Consider the following 18,110-nt stretch of genomic DNA (forward strand, 5'->3'; position numbering starts at 1 on the left):
CACCTGGCACCGACACACCCTGAGAGGAGCCAGGTGTGTAGCTGCTTGGAACTGTGTGTGTGTCTGTGTGTTACAGTGTGCTGGCGTGGGGCAGACAGCTGGTATATGTAGCATCTTTCTCTAGTTAACTCTGCTCTTGAACGGTGTGATTTGGTGCATTGCGCACTCCGGGGAAAGAGAGCTTGGATTGTAATCTCAGCCTGCCTTCGCTCGCCCACCTAACCCCTCAGCTAAACTAGGAAATTAGAAACCAAACTTGAATTCTTGGTCATCATATATTTTTAGATGGAGTTTTGTAAAGTCAAAGGCTCTTCATAGCCTGTTGTGACGGTGTCCTTAGCATATCATTTCAACACCAAGCCCCAAAACCAAGCTTACACAGGATAACTAAATATCCTGCATTCTTACTTTATTTTTAATTTTTTATTATGACTAAACCCATACAGCTATAGCTATTCCACATTTTAATTGCTTTGAAGGTTCTTTCTTGATAGAGTTGTTGTGTGCGCGTATGTACGTATGTACGTGTGTGTGTGTGCTGAGGGGTGGAGAACAGGACCAGAGAGAGGGCAGAGTGTGTGCGTTGTCTGGTTTGAAGATGTGCAGGGAGTCCTTGTGGGGCTGGAAGAGAGCGTGTTACTGCATCGTGTCAGATCTGTCTCAGTGGGTAGAAGAAAGTCTAAATGCCCGGCAGGTTAAAAAAAAACGTTGAATTATCTGAATGCTCCTCCTGGCTTTACTTGATTAATGAAAATTTTAAACAATATTTTGGCTGTTCATGTGTCTGTTTTGTGTAAAAAAAACTTACAAAAAAAACCAAGAAAACAAACAAAAAAAACAACAAAAAAAACACTTTTAACCCATATCATGCTCCCTGTCTCCTTGACAGGTGATTATACTGCAGGTCCAGCACTCTGGACAGCCTGCATACAGAAGCGTTTCATCAAATGTTACTGCTGTCAGATCTAGTTTGAGGCCTCGTCTTGTGCGACACCCAGTGAGGTGTGGCCTCAACCTGTTGGCTGTTTTGCTGTGAAACCACAAACATGTCAAGAACAGGGTGAGAATCATTGACGTGCTCAGTTAGATACATGTAGACTTTTTTCAACTACACAAGTTTTTGAGATTGAGCAGTGGGGAAATGTACCAATGGAGCAACACTTGCTGCTAACCGAGTCTGTGTAGTGACTTAGTTCATTAAAGTCATCATCATGCTTAACACTATGTTCTTTGGTGAGGTACTTTGGTAACAATCTGGAATTGATGCATTAAGAACAAGTTACTGCTTTCTTTTGCCGAGAGATTATTTACAGTACTTAAATATTTAGAGAATAAACCTACATGTCAGGTTTTTATCCATTCATATATTTTCACAGATGGTGAGGGGCAGACTGGATGCCTTGATTTAGTTGGTTTGTGAGCCTTAATTTGATGTGGTTTTAAAGTCTCAGAAATAGCCAAAGCTTCTTTTGGTATGAGAGATGGAGTTGGAAGTCTTACATTTACGTGGTATGAAGGAGTCTGAGACTGGCTCTGGAATCTTTAAGGCTTCTCAAACGTTCCTCCACTACTGTTCCTCCACCACCGTTCCTCCACCACCCCTGGTGCTGTGTCATGTAGCCTCACTGTGACCTTCTGAGATTCTAATCGGCGACAAAACTAACACAGAAGTTAAAGTCGAGACTCTGCTGTCTCCATGTTTCACAAGTAGTTTTATCAGCGTGGTGGATTGTTTCTTTTATATTTGTTTTATGACAGACTACAGTTACCCAGTTTAAACATGCACCTTCAAGGTCCTATTTCAATTTTCTTCACAAGCAACCGTGATGCTGCATCATCAGGCCAGACTGTTGGGCTGCAGAGAGAGGGGGCTGCAGAGAGAGGGCTGCAGAGAGAGGGCTGCAGAGAGAGGGCTGCAGAGAGAGAGGGCTGCAGAGAGAGGGCTGCAGAGAGAGAGGGCTGCAGAGAGAGAGGGCTGCAGAGAGGGGGCTGCAGAGAGAGAGGGCTGCAGAGAGAGGGCTGCAGAGGGAGAGGGCTGCAGAGAGAGGGGGCTGCAGAGAGAGGGCTGCAGAGAGGGGGCTGCAGAGAGAGAGGGCTGCAGAGAGAGAGGGCTGCAGAGAGGGGGCTGCAGAGAGAGAGGGCTGCAGAGAGAGAGGGCTGCAGAGAGAGAGGGCTGCAGAGAGAGAGGGCTGCAGAGAGAGAGGGCTGCAGAGAGAGGGCTGCAGAGAGGGGGCTGCAGAGAGAGAGGGCTGCAGAGAGGGGGCTGCAGAGAGAGAGGGCTGCAGAGAGAGGGCTGCAGAGAGAGGGCTGCAGAGAGAGGGCTGCAGAGAGGGGGCTGCAGAGAGGGGGCTGCAGAGAGGGGGCTGCAGAGAGGGGGCTGCAGAGAGGGGGCTGCAGAGAGAGGGCTGCAGAGCGAGAGGGCTGCAGAGAGAGGGCTGCAGAGAGAGGGCTGCAGAGAGAGGGGGCTGCAGAGAGGGGGCTGCAGAGAGGGGGCTGCAGAGAGGGGGCTGCAGAGAGGGGGCTGCAGAGAGGGGGCTGCAGAGAGGGGGCTGCAGAGAGGGGGCTGCAGAGAGGGGGCTGCAGAGAGGGGGCTGCAGAGAGGGGGCTGCAGAGAGAGAGGGCTGCAGAGAGAGGGGGCTGCAGAGAGAGAGGGCTGCAGAGAGAGAGGGCTGCAGAGAGAGAGGGCTGCAGAGAGAGAGGGCTGCAGAGAGAGGGCTGCAGAGAGAGGGCTGCAGAGAGAGGGCTGCAGAGAGAGAGGGCTGCAGAGAGAGAGGGCTGCAGAGAGAGAGGGCTGCAGAGAGAGAGGGCTGCAGAGAGAGAGGGCTGCAGAGAGAGAGGGCTGCAGAGAGAGGGCTGCAGAGAGCAGTTCCCCCTGGACAGCATCCTAGCAGACTGTAAGTTTCTGCTGTCGTTGTGCTGGCCTTGTCCTCGCAGCATAAGGAGACTGAACACGAGGCCTCAAGGGAACACTAGACTGTGGTGATGTGAAGACCTCATTCTGCTCTCTAAGCTGTCACTAGCCTCAGTGGCTTTGAGAGTGCTGATGATGTGAGGAAGATGTTATTTGAAGCAAAATTGAGATTATTCCATTTCAGATTTTAACAAGTGCTATGGGAACACCAAAGATCCTGTGTAAATGTTGACGACAAAAAAGGAAATAAAAATGGTAAAACTTGATGCCATGAGTCTATGACTGGTCTGTCTGAGTCTCTTGTAAACCCTCTGAAGAGCTTCCTCAGAGCTCCTTAGTGTGGTGACGAGCCTTCTGAGGACCTTCACGCTAGTGGGGAGGAGGAGGGAGGTGACATCACTTGGGGGTGGTCTCACTGTGGATGCAGAAAGGCAGCTTTAGAGGAGTGGGTTGAGAGGCTCTGACACAGCAGGACCTGGGAGAGTTGGGTTAGACTGGTAACCAAGATGCTGAATGACTTCATGTAAACAGGACCACAGTGGGATGAGGCAGGAGTGTTGACAGGACAACCAAGGAAGTCTTTCTGCTTCTGACCCTTCCAGCATGGACGGGAGACAGGCTGAGAGAGGGGAGCTGCCTCTGAACTTCAGTAGTGAGTTCCCATCTTTATCAGCCAGTGCTGTCTACAACCCATGTATCCACTTCAGAGAAGATAGACGGTCATCATATGTTGTATGGAAGTGAAATACACATGCAGTTGTTTTTTGAATGTATACTGTAATTATGTAGACGGTTTCTTCAGGATGTTTTTCATGTTGTTAAACATGGCCAATATGCTCATATCCTTTCAAAAAACAATCCTTGCAAGTTTGTTTGAGAACTGCTAGATTATAATGATCAGCCACATTTGAAATCACTTCAGTTAATTGAACCTTTGTGCTTGTTTAATATTTCTTCGCCAGGAACCACACAGCTTGTTTCAGCAGAGGATCCTAACACCAGTTGGGTCGGTTACTGCGTTAACGGCTCGTGTTGGTCGTCCTGGCGACCAGGATGCTCCTACGGCACAGCCGGACTGGTCCTCATTGCCGTGTTCACCGCCTCCCTCAGCATCCTCACTGTCCTCGGCAACGCTCTGGTGATGCTGTCAATCATAATCAACAAGCAGCTGCAGACCATCAACAACTACTTCCTGTTCAGCCTGGCGTGTGCGGATCTGATCATCGGGCTCCTTCCCATGAACCTCTACAGCCTCTACCTCATCATGGGCTACTGGCCGATGGGAGCTGTAGTCTGTGACCTGTGGTTGGCGCTGGACTACGCGGTCAGTAACGCCTCAGTCATGAACCTCCTCCTGATCAGCTTCGACCGCTACTACTGTGTGACCCAGCCTCTGATCTACCCGGCCCGGCGCTCCCCCAGGGTGGCCAGGGGCATGATCGCGGTGGCCTGGCTGCTCTCCTTCCTCCTCTGGGTGCCTGCCATCCTCCTGTGGCAGCACCTGCACCACACACTGCCTGAGGGGCAGTGTTACATTCTGCTCCTCGCCAGCCCCACCGTCACCCTGGCAACCACCCTCCCCTCCTTCTACCTCCCTGCCGTCATCATGATCGTCCTGTACGCCCGCATCTCCCTGGCCAGCAGGAGCCGGCGGGCCGAGCTGCGCTTGGAGGGCAGGAAGAGGGGGACCTCTAGTGGTGGATGCCGGCGCAGCACGCGCAGGAATGGTGGAGCTGTGTCCTCTGAGAAGGAGAGTGACTGGGACAAGGTCCACGAGGTTGCCTCTGTTAAAGGTGAGACCAGCGTCGGTCCTAAGCAGGACGCACGTCTCTCAAACGCTCCTCTTGATTCTACAGGGGAGGCCAAAATAGGAGCCACTTCTGATATCCCCCACACAGCGCCCTCACCCAGAGAGACCACGCCAGACTCCACAGCTGTCCAACACAGCAGAGCAGTGTTCAGCCACCTCACCACAGTGGTTCAACCACACCCTCCTCACAAGGGCTCCTGTGCGTCAGAAGTGCTGCATGCTCTCCCCAGTGTCAGGAGGAGCCGGGCGAAGACACGGAGGCGGGTCGGAGCGAGGGAGAGGAAGGTGACCAGGACTGTCTTGGCTATCCTGCTGGTCTTCCTCCTCACCTGGACTCCCTACAGCGTCATGGCCGTCATTGGAACATTCTGTCACTACTGTGTGCCTGACACCATGTGGACCCTGGGCTACTGGCTCTGCTACATCAACAGCACCATCAACCCTGCCTGCTACGCCCTCTGCAACCCCACCTTCAGAAGAACCTTCCGCAACCTTCTACGGTGTCGCTGCAGGAACATGGGACGGATGTGCAGGTGAATGGGGCGGATGTGCGGATGAATGGGGCGGATGTGCGGGTGAATGGGGCGGATGTGCGGGTGAATGGGGCGGATGTGCGGGTGAATGGGGCGGATGTGCAGGTGAATGGGGCGGATGTGCAGGTGAATGGGGCGGATGTGCAGGTGAATGGGGCGGATGTGCAGGTGAATGGGGCGGATGTGCGGGTGAATGGGGCGGATGTGCGGGTGAATGGGGCGGATGTGCAGGTGTATACGGAGCTTGCGTAGTTTGTTCACTGTTATTCTGTCCACATAGTGTTTTCATGTGATGATGGCAAGATGTCATAGAGATGTTTGATTTGGAGTGATAAGTTAGCTGTGTTAGAAACCCTGTATTACAACTGAAATATTACATGTTTCAATACCAGTATCATTTGTCGAAAGTGATATTTTTTTCAAAGTGTGCGTCCGGTTTTTATTGCATTGTACTGTATATATTCAATATGCATAGATACACTGTATGAATTCATATTCATAATCTAAATTCAAACATACCAAACATATTGTTGTTAAACAAAAACAGTACAGTTTTAATTTGTCTCTCAAACCTCATTTGTAATTATGCCACAATGTTTCTTCTTTGATATCTTACACACTTGCAAAACCTAATAATCTACAATTTTCTAGAATATAACTCATTCAATATATTCAGTAACACCCTCAATCATTGTAAAAGCATTACGATATTTTTCATTGCATGATTTGGATGTTAATTACCTAAAGCTGTATAACTATCTACAAATGTTTGAGTTCTTTAACATTTTCAGTTAAAACAGGTGATAAACTCTTGACTATGATGACTGAATTAGGTTCCATCGTTCCCTAGCAAAAGTAATATTTAAAAAGTTGACACCTTTAATCCAAAAAAGCAAAACAGAAACCACCGGTGTGGTGACCAGACATGAGACACAGAATGGGGGGGGGCAGTACAAGGTGTGTTGCTGTTTCAAGGAAGAGAAATCGCTCAAACGCAGATGCGTTGGCCGAGTGTTTGGCAAAGGAGGGAAGATGTTGATTGTGCTGCTGAAGTAAGCCAGAGTTCACCCCTGCTGAGTCCTGGTCCAACCACTCACTCTAGTTCCCGTTCCTCTTTTTATCGCCTGGAAAAACAAACACAAAAGGTGACAACTTCACAACGGCACTAGAACCAGAGGAAAAAACTTGGAAAATAGCGTGATATCCAACCCTGAAGTTTGTTTGTGATTTCAAGTCACTGGCAGGGTCACAAGCCAAAATAAAAGGACTGAATCATAAAAAGTTAAAAAAATTCCTGATGTTCAACATAAAAATATGGATGACGTTCCCACGAGCATGTCTCAGCACATAAACCCACTTTTCGCCCTAACATTTCAGTTGACAGTGATGTAAGCAATGAGGATGTGTTCACAGAGATGAGTACCTCTGGTCCTTTTGGCTTTGGCAGAGCACGGTTTAGACACCTTCACTGTTGTCTCACACTGGGCATTGAACAGGGCCTTCTTCAGAGTCCCTGACCTGCTCTTGGTCCCCAGCTCGGCGTCGCACTCACCCCAGCTGGTGAACCTGTACTTGCAGTCGCCTGCAATCACAAAATCATTGTTGCTTTGTGATTTCAATGTGTACGACAGTACAAGTCTCTACGGATGATACAGTCCTCTGGTCAAGTTCCACCGCTTTCACGCCTCTTACTGATGTCTTTCTTCCAGTTGCAGGGGATTTTGCAGTCGATTTTCTTGGTCTGGTCCTTGCAGGTGGCCTCGCGGACGCCATTTCCGCAGTCTCCTGCTTCTGGGACACACTTACCGTAGGTCCATTCACTGCACTCCTCACCTGCCCTACCCTCTTTACCGTACGCATGTTTACCTGGAACCAGGAAGACAGAGAGGACTGTTGTTACAACAGCTTGTTGCTGTCACACGTTAGAAACAACAGGGGGGGGTTCTTTAGAAGGTGAACATGATTCCAACAGCACAGCTGACCTTTGTGACCTCTGTGTCCCTTGTCAGCTTCTGTGGTCACCATGACAGCCACGAGCAGGAAAAGTGTGATTGAGAAAATGCCACGCATTCTGTGAAGAAAACCACAAATAGGTTTTTTTCAAGTCTCGTAGATCTGGGTCTTCTGGGGTTGTGCCCTAGTCAAGATCTCAAGGATCTCTTTATCTCCAGAAATGCCTGGAAGGATGTAGAAACTTTTAAGTACTAACAGAGGCGTTTTTACACGGGGGCCTACAGGGGCCAGTGCCTGCCCCCCCCCCCCCCCTGTGGCCCCCCTGAGCTTTTTTTGTTTGTTTGTTTTTTTACTTTTTTGTTTTTTTACACGTTATTCTTCTTCTAGTAGTCATCATGAACCGAGGAAGGGACATTGCAGCCTTTTCACAAAAAAAAGTTAGAGAAACATATAAAAAAGTGAGAGAAACATATCAAGGTATTGAGAGAGCTGAGGAGCTGGAAGAGGGAGAGCCAGAGCCGTTTGTATGATTTTAATTTAAAGCAAAATGTAAGTATTTAATGTTTAAAAATCATTTGTTTCCATTTTTTTATGTGCCCCTCTGATTAAACACCCCCCCCCCCCCCCTTGGCCCCCCCAGTAAAATTAGTCAAGAACAGCCACTGAGTACTAACCAGTATTCTTGTCTAACCAGAGATACGAGTTTGTCTAGAAACTGTAAGGTACAACTTCTCTAACTGCATGCCATACCCATCACAGCCTGATAAGATTACACCACGTTTCCATTACTACATTTCCTTATGGAAAATATGCCATTGCATCCTGGTCGACATTTAATCAAAGTACTCTTGTATTAAATATGTAACCTAATAAAAATAACCTGTGATTTGGTTTGGACCCAATTCTGTGTTTTGGCAGATTATTACCGCCTGCTGCCATCATGGCTCAGTGTGAAACTCAGAGTAGGCTGACGGATTCTGAAATAGCTCCCATTTGTGTTGTTTCTTTCCACAAATCTTTTTTTCCTGGTTGGATGCTGGAGTCGGGGAAACAGCAGTGCCTCAAGCATCATGAGACGAGGCCTCAAGGCCTCAAGGCCTCAAGGCTTCAATCTATACTCAGACGATCCCTCATGTGTGGGCCCCGGACCCTCAAAAAACTGAAGAAAATATGTCAATGTGTCAATAACCCATAAATCCACCCCCTCTCTGCATCTCGCTTTCTCATTCTGTCTCTCTCTCATTGTGTTGAAAAATTACAGACTCTTACAGACTCCCTCTTTCAGGCCTCCATTAAAACGAGGGGCTTCTTTCACAGATCAGCCGGCGGAGCAAATCCCAGTCCTCGGGCCGCTACTAAATGTGGAGGGCTCCTCTGGCCCGGGGGGCTTTTGTGTGAGACAGAACGGACTCTCAGCGGGCCCCTCTCTGTGCTCCAGCCATGCGGAGGAGAAGGCCAAGCATCTCCTGAAAGACGCTTTACACTCCCCCTCAAAGGAATACTGATTCATTGGCCCAAAACAAAGACCCTTCTTGCCTGTTTTCATTTCTCTCTAAAGCCCTAACACAGATCCCATGCTCCATCTTACAGAGCAGGGCCCTCTCTGGAGACCCGCTGAATATAAACTTATTTGCATAAGAAGACAATCAAGTCTTAAGACGAAGAAAATGAGTGTGATGCTGCCTTTGGTAAACGTGAGGGGCGTGGTCTACATTTAGAGAACTTCCTCATGAACCAGAGTTCACTATCCCTGAGAGACAAACTTCATGAAAATCCTTTACAGAGGATGTTAAAAGCAGATGTGTACAGACCTTAAGATCTTCTGATCAACACTGTTCAGTTCAAAGAATAGTTTTTGCTGAGATGACGATGAGACGACAAGAAAACGACAAAAATAACATGAAATGATCCATTCTTGTACAGAAAGCTTCAGACCATATTGTAAGTTCTAGAGCCTCTAGACATACTATTCCTCACTCTCCAAAAACACATCGCCTGAAAGGACCTAACAAATGTGTGGTCTGACCAATAACCCCAAGAAGGTTGAATGAGAAGTGCAGAGAACACAAAAGGATTCAACTTTGTCACAGGAGGATGCAAGAGGGTGGCTAGGGTGCATTCCATTCCTCTGGCTTCTTATTTCAACCATGACTAGCGTACAAACCTTTTTTCTTTTTTTTTACACAAATGTTTAACATGTCTCCCCTATATAGGCTAGTAAATCTTTACGTGGAAAATTGTTTTAGCCCACATGTGGCATAGGGTTATGATTTAATATTTTATAGGCTACTGAAGCAGTGTTGGTCCTGGTCCTGAGAGGAAGAGGTGCTTTAATTGGAGTAAAATTAGCCCCCATGGCTGTGTGCAAACAATGAACAAGCCATTGTTTGCTACTTCCTACAGCGTCAGATGAATCTAGACATTGACGGCTTTGACAGGAAGACAAAAGCGATCTGAAATCCCACCGCCAGTACACTGTAACAGGGCAGAACGATGCGCCGTCTTTTGTTAAAAATGTTTCCCAATAGGCTAGTTTCATTCTTTTAAGGCCAAGCTAACTGACTCAATGTTTCTAACAAATTAGCCTACAAAACCTATATAACATTAAAAACGATTACGGAAACAGCAAATAGCCTAGTTTAACACTCCTTTTGCCACTTAACAATTGCATTGGGGATATAGGCTACAGGGAAATACGGCCAAATAAATACATCAGCAGTATTCTCCACTCAACTGAACAGCTTTGCCTTCAAATGTCTTTACATACTAACAAGTAGGCATAGTTAAGATGAAAATCACAGTCGTAAGTAATTCGAGTGGTTGGGTAAAACACAATTAGTAGCTAAAGCGCACTGGATTGCAATAGTTGAATACTTGAGCCAAACATTCATAACAAATAGATACAATTTTAACTGAAATACAACTTATTGTTAAAAATACCATTGCATTTACAATTTGACAAAATAATATCTAAGAAAATGTCTCTAAAAGTACCATTGTATAGACCAAATTAATCTTACTTTAATGTAAAAGTGGGTACCTCAGTCGATTTATCGGTAGATTTGTGACGCTGTCTCGCTCTCAGACCACAGCTTGCGTCTATTAAGTCGACCTGCTTTTTCCTGAGCTACTTTTTGGGTTGGTCGCATATGAACAATGTTTAAATCAGCCACCCGATGACATCACGAACCCACGTGGCATTACTTTAATCCACAAAATCAGGCGCAAAACAAGAGGCTCTCGGGGTCATTTGCATAAAAGGCTGGTGATTATGATTTTAAGTCCTCCATAGAGCTTCTTCTATTGTTCTTCACAACTGAAAGCATCCAGCACATCTGTTGTGTTTTTGTATTTGTTAGCTCGCTTTCTAAATACAATGTGATCCTCAAGATTGTCATTGGACTTTCTGTAACTAGACTACTGTAAACTGCGTTTACAGTAGCTTATAACGTTTTTTGTTTACAATCTTACAAAAAGGAGACAAATAAATAAACAATTTAATTATTTATGAAAATCGTTTAATTAAGGGAACAATTTCGAATGATTTATCAATATAAGCCTACATTGGGGGAAAAAATGATGATAGAAGTTTATTGTTGCCTTGTTAAAATTTAAACTCACTTCCACTGAACTGACTGAAAGATCATTCAGTTGACATTAGTTAGGGAACAACATACTGCGGAAATCCTATAGCATAGACAAGACGGGGCGTTTTTTTTCTTCTTGCGATGCAAACACGTTCAGGACTTGATCTCCATATAAATTCCTTCAATGGTCCTGCCACCCCACTGCCCTCTTTATAACCGAGCCACGGGTGAGATATTTACCCAGATTAATAACGTCCTTGAATCCCCACTTTATATACAATGAGCGGTCCACAAAGAGTTGCCTAATCCAGACAAAAACACCAATGCATGGTGCATGTAGGCCAAGGCTCAGAGTTGGAGTCGTTGGGTAAATACGGGTTTGTGTGCCGGTGAATGTATGACAATGTTAGCCTACGTCTGACGCGTATAGCTCATTCCTCAGCGTCTGGAAAGAAACCATTTGATTATGATCCATCGGCACATGTTGACCATTCTGTCCAGGTTTGGCGTTATAGTGTTCGTGCTTCTTCTTAAATAATACTGTTTAGCAGAGAGCGCCTGATCAGAATCAGGTTTATTCGCCAAGTAAGTGTTCAAAAACGATTAATTTGCTTTGGTGGGCAGGTGCATACAATAAACGTTACATTTTACATTTACATGTAGTCATTTAGTGGAGGCTCTTATCCAGAGTGACTTACAGTAAGTACAGGGACATTCCCCTTGAGGCAAGTAGGGTAAAGTGCCTTCTAAACAGTTCTAAACAATACTGTACAATATAAAATAGGAGAGTGCAATAGGGCTGCTGCAGTGTGCAATAGTGACTGGAGAGCCTTTATGTAACTGTTATTACACTATGTTGTTATTACACTGTTGTACACTGTTATTATACTGTTGTTACACTGTTATGTTGTTATTACACTGTTGTTACACTGTTATGTTGTTATTATACTGTTGTACACTGTACAGGCAGATTGGTTCTCTCTGCTTTACATTACATTTAGTTATTTAGCAGACGCTCTTATCCAGAGTGACTTATAGTAATTACAGGGACATTCTCCCCGAGGCAAGTAGGGTGAAGTGCCTTGCCCAAGGACACAACGTGATTTTGCAAGGCCGGGATTCGAACCAACATCCTTCTGATTCATAGCCCAACTCCCTAACCGCTCAGCCATCTGACCCCCCTCTGATACAGGCTTATGTTGACATTGTATTCATCCGACTCTTTTTTCCAGAGCAAAGTTCCCACAGAGCTTCTGGAGAGCACAGCAGAAGATCACGAGTGTTTGTACTGATGTCCTCTGTGACGACAGCAGCACCAAGACCTGTCTTCAGAGTACAGGGACAAAACCACCTGATCTCCCCATGACATCACTGGAGAGCTAATGGTGCAGGGAGAGATGTTCAGATGCCAAGTGTCTGGTCTCAGTGTTCGGCCTCAGTGCTCAGATGTTATCAATAACTAAACCAACAAATCATTTGTCCAATTTTCCTCAATTAATCCCCTAAAGTGTTCTCTGCACCCTCCAAGAAAAGAATAACAGACGAAATATGTACAGAAAGATACCCTGACATTTCTTAATACTTTCAACAACAAACAACGATATTTTTCTTGTAGCCGTTCGTCAGCCATTGTTTGTGGGGGCAGCTTAATACCACCACCACCCAAAGTTGTCAGCTCCCTCCCCATGCTAAAATGGATCAGTCATGCGTGGCAGCCATTGTTATTCTGTTGCTGTTGGAGTCTGCAGCTGGGAAAAGTCACATGAAGGAAGTGGTCTCCTGCTGGGCTCCACAAAGTCGTCTCCTCTCCCAGCGCTGGAAAGACCAGGCGCAGAGCAGGGGACCCAACACTTCCACAAACAAGGAATGTATTCAAACTGCAACAGCCAGTGTTTGATGATCTCACTGGCCTAGTACAAGTTGATGTATCCTTAATGTAGCGATGTAAGGAAAGGGAGCTTTTTGTGGTGTGTTAAATGTTATCAAATGCTCTCAAATAAAGTTTGACACAAAAGTCAAATGAAACACGAGAAGTCAATTTTATATGTTTATTTTTCTTCAAATACACAGTAACAAACAGGCTAGAAGAACTATACAGTACAACTAATTTTTTTTTTTTTTTTACAATTGATACAGACCTGTCCTTTATTTTGGTTGTTCATCATAAGTACAAAACTTCATTGATGAAATCTCTATGATTCCAAGGACTAGGTTTGAACAGAGCAGAGCAGTCATTCAGACATCTGTGTTAGCACTCAGCACACTTCTTCAAATGCAAATTCTCAAACCCTGAATTGCACAGCAACTCAAAAACAAAGCATTGATAATACAGACAACTAATTGTTGTTATAGCCCCTTACAAAGCTAAACCGAGCCAGTTATAGCAAGTAGTTTGATAAATATCCATCTACATTTCACTAAAGTCAAGCAATGTTTTCAATAATACGTAACATTTTACACAAAAAAGTAAACTGATGTTGGATACTTTAGGTTGCACACAATCTTTAAAACAGTGTTCACATAAGTTCCCCCACATTTCAACACAAAATTATCATGTAAACTGACTAATATTTGAAAGACACTTAATTATGGAAATAACAGACAGTAGTTGTAACGATGAGCCATTAAAAACAGATTTAGTTTGATACATTTTGTTAAACCACAAGATACAAACCTATGTAAAGGGTCACTTACTGAACTTTGGCATAAAACATTTATCCCACCAGATGTTCACAGTCACCCCAAATCTAATCTGAAATCATTGGATGGCAAGTGCAGTAGTTAGTGCTAACAATTATATTCATCTATTAAGGGACGAAAGGGACAATGGACTTTCTCTTTTTAATGGGTCATTGTTATTGCTAACTCATTTCACCCCATCTCTTAAAAAAAAGAATGAAATCTACATGAGACACATTTAACCACAAAAGTAGGTCTGCAGTTGCAGGATTCATCATGGTGTAACAGAACAAACGGCATCGTTGCAGGATTCATCATGGTGTAACAGAACAAACGGCATCGTTGCAGGATTCATCATGGTGTAACAGAACAAACGGCATCGTTGCAGGATTCATCATGGTGTAACAGAACAAACGGCATCGTTGCTTTGGCAGAAACAGGGATTACTTTCCATTGTCCAGCCAGCAAGGTCAGGATCTTGTTAACCATCCACGCTAAACCAGTGCATTTCTACACCAAAGATCCCTTCCACGATGTTTATATGGAGGTATTTACAGTTTACATTGCCAAATTCACATTTGGAAAAATACATTAAATTTACATTTTATGTAACAAACAAAGACTGATTACAGAAAAATATTTCAAAGCTGTATATAAATATTTGGAAACTGTATAATGTAACGCCGTGAACAAAGGTCGAAGCCACAAAGAAACACAGCACTGAAGCAGGAAGAGTGGCAGCAGTGAAGATAAAAACTGCTTGTTTTGTTGCACTCGGAGGCTTGTTGTTTTCATTTGATCATAAGCAAATATGAAAGCTTATCGTTATAAATAGTATAGTATTATCATAAATATCTCAAATTCAGTGATAAACATACTTTTAAAAGTTAAATATCCTGAACACTGTCCTTCGAGTAAATACATCCATAAGTCACTAAAATTCATAAGAAAATCTAGGAGCCGTCAGCTCAAGCCCACACTTACGACAATAAAATCCTGCCTGCCTAGCTACTGAAGAACCACCTCGATCCCTTTCAATGACGCCATCCAAATCTCTACATTCCTTAAGATATTTTGTCATTGCATATTGGGAAGTCGATAAAAGCCACATTCAAATACGCTTATTCTAGCCCTGAAAATAATCCCCCCAAACATGTTTTCACGTGTGTCAATGTACATTCGCTTGCTGTGTGCTCTGCAGTTCAGTTGCAGACTTGGGCCCGTTTTGGAGAAGAGGGAAAAGCACAAGGTCCACCCACCCTCACCTGCCCCCACACATCCACCTCCACTGAGGGAACAGTGTTCCTGAGTGTGACACCAGATCATTGTAGCTGTTTGTCTATTATAGCAGCCTGGCAGTCTGGCATGTAGACCCAGAAGGGACCTCAGGAACCCTGTTCAACAGCTTCCATCTGGAGAAGGATGGTTCGGCTGAGAGGAGGAAGATGGTGTGTGTCCTTGTACTTGTGTGTATATGTGTGAAAAAGAGAGGGTGTGTGTGTACGTGTGTGTGTGAGTTAGACAGCAGTCTCCTGGTCTTCTCTCTGGATCATCTGGTAGTGCTGACGGTTCTCCAGGTACTCCGCCAGCTCCTGGTCCTCTGCCTTCTCTGCTTGCTGCTTAGGTGTCTCACCCTGGGAGGACAGGAGGAGGGAGGGAACGAGACGAGACGAGGGAGGGGGGGGGGAATGATAGGAAGGGTTTGGGACAGAATGAGCAGTTGAAAAAATTACAGAAGAGAAGAGAGAGTGAGAGAAAGAGAGAGAGAGGACACTGAGAACCTTGTAAAAGTTCAGTCGGTGAAATCAGCTGAGCCTGAACTGTCCTCTCCAATACAAAATAGAATGAATCAAAACATGAATCGTTTTTAATTGTCTGGAAGAATTCTTTCCAGTGATGTGATGTTTCTGGTCACCCGTGACTTCACCATGGTGACAGGTTACTAAAGCTACAGAGGATCTATGAATCAGGCCAGGGGTCCTGCAGGGCTGCATGACTCACTGACACCAGGCATTAATCATCATTACACACAGACTGCAAGTCTCTAAAAAATGAGTTTCTTTTTACTGGACCTAACCTAGCAATGCTAACAATTAGCTCTAGTTGAATAGTTAGTGATTATGCTGCTAGCTGTGGGGAGAAGCTAAGTGCTAGCTGTGGGTGCAGAGGTTAAGTGCTAGCTGTGGGTACCGAGGCTAGCTGCTAGATGCTAGCAGAGGCTAGCTGCTAGATGCTAGCAGAGGCTAGCTGCTAGCTGAGGCCCACCTGCAGGTTTGTCTTCATGAGAGATGCTCCAGCCTCCACCAGGTAGTGGCAGATGGTTCTCTCACACGCCGTGGCTGCTTTGTGAAGGGCGGTCTCCCCTCTTCATGACGCGCGCACACACACACACACACACACACACGGGGGCGTGAACACACACGTGCATACACACACACAAAACACGACCAGGTCAAACCACTACCAGGTCTTCAATCTTTATTACTTCAAACCCAAATCAGACAAGAATGACTCACGTCTCCCTCTCTGGAACATCCAGGTGGCTTGTAGGAGCTGCACATTAACAAAGGAAAAAATGTCATACTTTAGTAAAGCCATCATTAATGTGCATGATTGAATATGGAGACTTTGAGGACGTTGTCGTACCGTTGTCTATGATGTACTTGACAATCTCCTTGTTGCCCAAGCTCACTGCATAGTGGAGTAACGTGGCCCCCAGGCTGTCCTGGACCGCCATGTCGGCCCCCTCCTGGTGCAGCTCCCTGAGCTGAGGAAGGTACTGTGTCACTAGCCTAAGTTACACAAACTAAGGCTTTCACCACTCATCCATTATTAAATAAGAATAATAATCTTTTGACTTACCCTGTGAAGGTCTTCTGACTTCACACACTCCATCAACTCTGAAACTGGCAAAACAACGGTGAACTGTTACATTACCAGCACATTAGACACATCAGTTCATACATCCTTGTAGTCTGCCGGTAAGGAGGAACCAAAAACAAGATCTTTACCTTTTTCTGGGTCGCTTGAGGCAGTGCTTTCGGAACTGGGAGTAAAGAGATATTTATAAACAGGTCATTGAAATGAAGATATTTAGAAACTTGATTGACTTAATTTAGATGGTTAAAGGGCTACCTTACATCCCCACCAAGCATGGAAAAGAAGAGCAATGAGTGTGCGACACCAAGAAGCATACCTAGCCAAGGGTTTGAAATTGGCTAACGTTGTGTTGGACCGATGAACACTGACAACCTTCGCCCCTCTCCTTGGCGTGAAAGATGAGGAAACAAAGACAGAAGCCACACGGAGCAGGAAAGACAGAGTCAAGGTGTGAACAGACAGTGTGAGGAAGCAGGAAGCAGAGTGATGACTCCTCCGCTGATCATGGAAGCCTACATTCCTCAGACTGCAGCATCTCCATGTGCTGATTACCCTCATCAGTATCAGACGATTAGCAGAATGAGTCATGAGGATTTTGAATTATGAGCAGATAAGAAGCCCTAAACACCACAGTTAATAGCACATTGTTTGGTGGCGAGCAAGGCTGAGGGATGGACACAAGGCCGGGGCTGGATGTGAGGCCGGGGCTGGATGTGAGGCTGGGGTTGGATGTGAGACCAGGGCTGGATGTGAGGCTGGGGCTGGATGTGAGGCTGGGGCTGGATGTGAGGCCGGGGCTGGATGTGAGGCTGGGGTTGGATGTGAGACCAGGGCTGGATGTGAGGCTGGGGCTGGATGTGAGGCTGGGGCTGGATGTGAGGCTGGGGGCTGGATGTGAGGCTGGGGGCTGGATGTGAGGCTGGGGGCTGGATGTGAGGCTGGGGGCTGGATGTGAGGCTGGGGGCTGGATGTGAGGCTGGGGGCTGGATGCGAGGCTGGGGCTGGATGTGAGGCTGGGGGCTGGATGTGAGGTCGGGCCTTGATGTGAGGCTGGGGGCTGGATGTGAGGCTGGGGCTGGATGCGAGGCTGACCTGCAGAGGCCTGTCTTGGAGGAGGCCTGGGAGCCGCCGTAGGCCAGAGTCTCGATCACAGAGCTGTCACTGGAAACTCTCTTCCTCTGAGAATCCCTCGCCCTGTCAAGAGAGGAGAAGGGAGAAATGATGAAGATGACAGGGAGGGAGAGAGAGAGAGAGACGAGAGAGAGACAAAGAGAGAGAGAGAGAGAGAGAGAGAGGGAGGAACGAGAGAGAGAGAGAGAGAGAGAGAGAGAGAGAGAGAGAGAGAGAGAGAGAGAGAGAGAGAGAGAGAGAGAGAGAGAGAGAGAGAGAGAGAGAGAGAGAGAGAGAGAGAGAGAGAGAGAGAAAGAGAGTCTGTTTCTGCCTGTCTGCATGTCTGTTTGGTCTATACGTGTCTGCATGTCTGACTGGTCTATATGTGTCTGCATGTCTGTCTGGTCTATATGTGTCTGCCTGTCTGTCTGCCTGCCCTTCTCACCGTGGTCCAGGAGAGGAGATGGGGGAGGAGGAGGAGGAAGGGAAGGCGAACTGCTGGGCGTCGGCCTGGGCCTCCCCGTAAGAGTCCACCAGGTCAGGCATGCCTGGAGACGTGCCCACTGTCTCCTTCAGCACCAGCTCAGGGTCCAGGATGAACAGCTCGTCCTGGGAGATCTCTGTCACGTAGTTTAGGTGCTCCTGAG

At 46.2% G+C, this 18,110-nt stretch overlaps 3 protein-coding genes across 4 annotated transcripts in view; 1 reads left to right on the plus strand and 2 right to left on the minus strand.

The window, feature by feature from the left end:
- The first annotated feature begins 2,628 nt into the window (after window positions 1-2,628).
- Window positions 2,629-5,648, plus strand: chrm4b (cholinergic receptor, muscarinic 4b). The gene is made up of 2 exons (XM_084672753.1): window positions 2,629-3,563; window positions 3,874-5,648. Exons 1-2 carry the CDS (start codon window positions 3,515-3,517, stop codon window positions 5,256-5,258), a joined length of 1,434 nt encoding a protein of 477 aa, XP_084528879.1. The 5' UTR covers window positions 2,629-3,514; the 3' UTR covers window positions 5,259-5,648.
- Window positions 5,649-5,684: 36 nt separating this feature from the next.
- Window positions 5,685-10,335, minus strand: mdkb (midkine b). 2 transcript variants are annotated; one of them, XM_084672755.1, is made up of 5 exons: window positions 10,248-10,335; window positions 7,237-7,325; window positions 6,947-7,120; window positions 6,678-6,836; window positions 5,685-6,378 (listed from the first exon to the last, which is right to left on the minus strand). In XM_084672755.1, exons 2-5 carry the CDS (start codon window positions 7,322-7,324, stop codon window positions 6,353-6,355), a joined length of 447 nt encoding a protein of 148 aa, XP_084528881.1. In that variant the 5' UTR covers window position 7,325; window positions 10,248-10,335; the 3' UTR covers window positions 5,685-6,352. The 2 variants fall into 2 exon arrangements, with proteins under 2 accessions (XP_084528881.1, XP_084528880.1); XM_084672754.1 differs by having other exon boundaries at window positions 10,228-10,328.
- Window positions 10,336-13,621: 3,286 nt separating this feature from the next.
- The window catches only part of dgkzb (diacylglycerol kinase, zeta b), a 15,015-nt gene continuing 10,526 nt past the window's right edge, over window positions 13,622-18,110 (minus strand). The window contains exons 25-33 of the mRNA XM_084672541.1: window positions 17,909-18,105; window positions 17,446-17,547; window positions 16,670-16,738; window positions 16,485-16,519; window positions 16,336-16,379; window positions 16,120-16,240; window positions 15,990-16,026; window positions 15,739-15,838; window positions 13,622-15,107 (exon numbers count right to left, since the gene is read on the minus strand). Coding sequence (XP_084528667.1) covers window positions 14,991-15,107; window positions 15,739-15,838; window positions 15,990-16,026; window positions 16,120-16,240; window positions 16,336-16,379; window positions 16,485-16,519; window positions 16,670-16,738; window positions 17,446-17,547; window positions 17,909-18,105 — 822 coding nt within the window. The 3' untranslated portion in view covers window positions 13,622-14,990. The remainder of the gene's footprint in view (window positions 15,108-15,738; window positions 15,839-15,989; window positions 16,027-16,119; window positions 16,241-16,335; window positions 16,380-16,484; window positions 16,520-16,669; window positions 16,739-17,445; window positions 17,548-17,908; window positions 18,106-18,110) is intronic.

The sequence above is a fragment of the Hypomesus nipponensis genome, chromosome 14, assembly GCF_054491055.1.
Source record: "Hypomesus nipponensis isolate SF chromosome 14, ASM5449105v1, whole genome shotgun sequence".
Taxonomy (NCBI): domain Eukaryota; kingdom Metazoa; phylum Chordata; class Actinopteri; order Osmeriformes; family Osmeridae; genus Hypomesus; species Hypomesus nipponensis.

Bases quoted from the DNA above. Each gene is read 5' to 3' on its own strand.
- chrm4b (XM_084672753.1), top strand. From the start codon at position 3,515: ATGGACGGGAGACAGGCTGAGAGAGGGGAGCTGCCTCTGAACTTCAGT. The intron at 3,564-3,873 runs GTGAGTTCCCAT...TTTCTTCGCCAG, and splicing joins GCTGCCTCTGAACTTCAGTA to GAACCACACAGCTTGTTTCA.
- mdkb (XM_084672755.1), bottom strand. From the start codon at position 7,324: ATGCGTGGCATTTTCTCAATCACACTTTTCCTGCTCGTGGCTGTCATG. The intron at 7,121-7,236 runs GTCAGCTGTGCT...TCCTGGTTCCAG, and splicing joins GGGACACAGAGGTCACAAAG to GTAAACATGCGTACGGTAAA. The intron at 6,837-6,946 runs GTAAGAGGCGTG...TTGTGATTGCAG, and splicing joins CAACTGGAAGAAAGACATCA to GCGACTGCAAGTACAGGTTC.